The 4,292-nt window shown below is 44.6% G+C and overlaps 1 protein-coding gene across 1 annotated transcript in view; it reads right to left on the bottom strand.

The window, feature by feature from the left end:
* Positions 1-3,312: 3,312 nt before the first annotated feature.
* LOC110334222 (isopentenyl-diphosphate delta-isomerase 2) overlaps positions 3,313-4,292 on the bottom strand; it is a 7,029-nt gene continuing 6,049 nt past the window's right edge. The window contains exons 4-5 of the mRNA XM_021216094.1: positions 3,906-4,036; positions 3,313-3,630 (exon numbers count right to left, since the gene is read on the bottom strand). Coding sequence (XP_021071753.1) covers positions 3,313-3,630; positions 3,906-4,036 — 449 coding nt within the window. The remainder of the gene's footprint in view (positions 3,631-3,905; positions 4,037-4,292) is intronic.

The following is a 4,292-nucleotide window of genomic DNA, read 5'->3' as shown; positions in this document are numbered from 1 at the left end:
TCGAACTCAGAAATCCGCCTGCCTCTGCCTCCCGAGTGCTGGGATTAAAGGTGCGCGCCACCACACCCGGCTTGAATTTATTTTGGATTCTACAAAATGACTTGCCCTGTGACTGTGTAGGCACTTGAGTAGTCTTTCCTTTACAATGTTCAGCCCTTGACCAAGCAGGATTATTTGGAAGCTTGTTTGCAATGCAGAGTCTTAGTTGGAAGGTGGAGAAGGGCTGAGCCTTCTTGGGGAGAACAACAAAACCCTTGGAAGGATTTGGGGCAGGGTGTTGTCAGTGCAGACTACATGAGCAGGCCAGGCTGAGCTGAGAGAATCTGCTGCCTGCCTAATGTCATATATGCCCTTCCTTGGGTCACTTTCTGGAGCTTAGTGGTTCAGCGTCTGTGTGTGTGTGTGTGTGTGTGTGTGTGTGTGTGTGTCTGTACACGTATGTGCAGGTTCATGTATATGCAGGATTTGTATGTGTACAAGAGAGCCCACAGGAAGGTGGGTGTTGTCCTCACAGGCACCACCCACCTGCTGTGAGCAGGATCTCTCACTGTCTCATCAGTCAGGCTACATACACTGAGTAATCAGTAAGCCCCAGGGATCTTCCTGTCTTTGCCTCAGTACTGTGATTAATTACAGCAAAATGATTTCATCTATATTACCTTGGAGAGTGGCATGTGCCACAGTGCGAATAGAGAGGTCAGAGGACAATTGCAGACTTGTTTGCCCCCCTCCATCTTGCCACTCAGCCTGCCAGCCTTGCCTCACAAGAGCTTTTCAGCAGTAAAGCAATCTCACCTGGTCCTGCACCTTACATTTGTGCCCAAGTTTTGAGAATCAAATGCAGGTCTTTTAGACTCACAAGGCAAGTATTTTGATGACTGAATCACATTCCCTCCCCTCACAGTGGGACCCATTACTACCAAAGTATGAAATAGCACTGCTCACTTGGGAAGGTACATACGCTAGCTACACTCTTTGACATGCCAATCCTATTAATAAAATGGGTTCTACATTCATCCTTGAAATGGACTGGGAATCTGTGCTCTCTGACAAAGTGCTGGGAGGTTGTTGGGAGAAACACCACAGTGTGAATGAACCAAGAAAGGTCAGTGATGATGTGTACGGATTTACTCCTTGACTCTGCAGGGAGTCAGCAAGATGTAGGTGCTGAATCTAAACTTGGTAAGATAAGGTTGGGATGTGACAGAGGAGAGATCCAAATGGCAGAAGCCCTCCTCTTCAAGTGACTAGTTAGTTATACCTTGAAATCCTGTGAATTTGTTATTGGAACAATCACCCCAGGACTGTAGGCCAGAGAATACTCAGTCAAGGATTAGGTAATTTGCACTTGATTTTTATTTATTGCTGAGGAAATGACCTAATGCAATATGGTAGCAAACAGCAAAGGATTTAACAAGCAATTTATGTAATAACAAGAAATTAAAGTCGGGCATGGTGGTGCACGCCTTTAATCCCAGAACTCGGGAGGCAGAGGCAGGTGGATTTCTGAGTTCGAGGTCAGCCTAGTCTACAGAGTGAGCTCCAGGACAGCCAGGGCTATACAGAGAAACCCTGTCTCGAAAAACAACAACAACAACAACAAAAAGCTGTTTTTTTTCTTTATTTACATTTCAAATGCTATCCCGAAAGTTCACTATACCCCCCCCCCCACCGCACCCCTGCTCCCCTACCCACCCACTCCCACTACTTGGCCCAGGCCTTCCCTTGTGCTGGGTCATATAAAGTTTGCAAGACCAAGGGGGCCTCTCTTCCCAGTGTGGTGTTTTTGTTTGTTTTTTTTTTTAAGCTGATTATAGTTATGAATATCCCGAAGTCCAAGTGTTGACCTTGATGCAGGAGTGATAGTAGAGAGTTTAGGTGACCAGATCATCAGGGCTCTAATGTAGCCACAGTGGGCAAATCTATTGAATTCATAGTTAATTGGCTCTAAGGAGGTGGCACCTATGTGGGTTATGCCTGTGAAGGATATATTTCTCTCTGCTTTTCTTGTCCCCTCTCTGCTTCCTTGCCAACATGCTCTTTATCTCTGCCTCTCTGTTGCCTCTGTTGTACTACAGGGAGGTAGTAGCATCCTTAGCGCCAGCTTCTGCTATACTGGTTTCTGTCTGACCTTAGGCCTAAAAGAAATGAGCCACACAACCCTATGGTGAGACTTTGATATTATCTTTCTTCCTTTTCTAAGCTATTCCCCAGGTATTTTGTCACAGTTCTCTAAGGCCGACTATCAAGTTGATGACTCAAGTATTTGAATTCACTGTTTTCATGATATTTATGGATTAAAGATAGTTTGGAATAGACATTACTTGTTTTATAATGTAGTCATAGGATTTTGCCAAAAGTATTCACCCCTTACTCATTTTGAAGGACATGAAAGTTTTGATTTCTCATTACATTTGTACAAAACACTCTTGTATTTTCTGTTGTAAGTCACTGTTAGGTAGTGTACAGATAGAAGAGAAAGCGACTGTACCTCGCTGTTTAGCTTACCAAATGGGTGACAGCTTCTGTGACATTAATGCACCTGATTACAATGTAAGTTTCTGTCTCTTTTTAGTTTACTGTAGCTATGCATCTATTTATCTACTTATTTATTTGCTTTTGGTTTTTGAGGCAGGGTTTTTCTGTGTAGCCCAGGTTGTTCTGGAACTCACTATGTAGACCAGGATGGCCTCATACTCAGAGATCCCTCTACCTCTGTCTCCAGAGTGCTGGACTAAAGATGTGTGCCACCACCGGCCAGCTATGAATTCGTCATGGACATTGTTATCATCATGCTCCACACATCCTCAGGAGAGATTCTGCAGTTGCAAGTGATGAACATAACAGAGATGCAAGCTGGCTGTGGTCCTTGTCTGAGCGTCTGCTATACATGAGACTACAGGAGAGCAGATGCACCATGGAGAACTTTTAGGGAGGAAAGTGATATTTCTGTAGACTGCAGTGGAAAACTTTTTGTTTTGTTTTGTTTTTTTGAGACGGCGTTTCTCTGTACAGCCCTGGCTGTCCTGGAACTCACTTTGTAGACCAGGCTGGCCTCGAACTCAGAAATCCGCCTGCCTCTGCCTCCCGAGCACTGGGATTAAAGGCGTGTACCACCACACCCGGCTAAAACTTTTTAAGAGATAGAAGAATCAAGGGGAACAATTGGTTAAAATTTCCAGGTTGGATTTTAGCTGGTAAAATGACTTAAGGATTTCAGCACTCAACTTCTGTAACTCCCCTCACCCTTGTGCAAGCTATTCAAATCCTGGGTTGGAGATGACCTCTGCTATAGACTGTACTTCTCACAACTCACAGTCCATATATCTTGTCAGGCTCCACAAATGGAGACACATCCTCTAAATGAGGCCACCAAGGCATCAGGAAGCCTTCTGCGATGGTTCTGAACCATGGGGTGATCCTCTCTTCTCCTCGGGCCCCCCTGTCCAGTAGCTCCTGCACCTCCTTCTGACTCATGTAGCAGCAGCGTTTCACTTCCCTGGTATCTAGGTTTAGAGTAAGGTCTTTCCTCATCAGCAGAAGGTACCCAATCTCATGGTCTCCCCAGATGTCATCAAAAGGACTCTTGTGGTAGATTCGGTTCATAAAAATGATGTCCTTTATGGAAATCTGTGTTAAAGTTTATACAGTATTAATTCAGTAATAGATACACCAAAAAACTAGATTAAAACACGAAACAAAACTTGTTTCACAGCCTGTCCTGTGGACTTGGTTTCGGCACTTTCACAGGAGAGCAGTTTCCTATGCAAGACAGAAGCCATGTTAGCCTAGCAGCTACTCCCTGAGTCAGCATTTTGGTGATGAAACTTGACAGCACCGTCATGTGACACTATTCCTATTACACAGATCCCCGAGCACATGGAGAGGTTGGAGTGAGTGGGTACCTGGTCCTGGAGGATACCCAGCTCAGCCTGCAGACGTCTCAGGGCTGCCCTCCTCACTCCCAAGGCATCCTTCTCTTCCAGCTCCTCAGGCACATACAGAGGGTGACTTGAACAGGAGTCTGTAAAATGTCCTGGGGCAGAATACAGCATGCTGCTTTAGTGAGAGTGTACTTTATTAAATAGGGGGGATTTTCTTCTTGGTCATATTTAGTATAGAAAGCAGGTTCATCTCAGATTTATCAGTATCAGTTCTTCTATATGCAAATATTAGATTATAAAATTCCACAACTCAATTCCAGTTGCAAATGGTTGTAATTTACTGCTCTTTTATATTCAGTTGGAGTGGGACAGATGAGCTCTCTCTCTCTCTCTCTCTCTCTCTCTCTC

Source organism: Mus pahari, chromosome 16 (assembly GCF_900095145.1).
Source record: "Mus pahari chromosome 16, PAHARI_EIJ_v1.1, whole genome shotgun sequence".
NCBI classification, from domain to species: Eukaryota; Metazoa; Chordata; class Mammalia; order Rodentia; family Muridae; genus Mus; species Mus pahari.
Note: the sequence above shows the minus strand (reverse complement) of the source record. Positions and strands in the feature narration are given on the sequence as shown.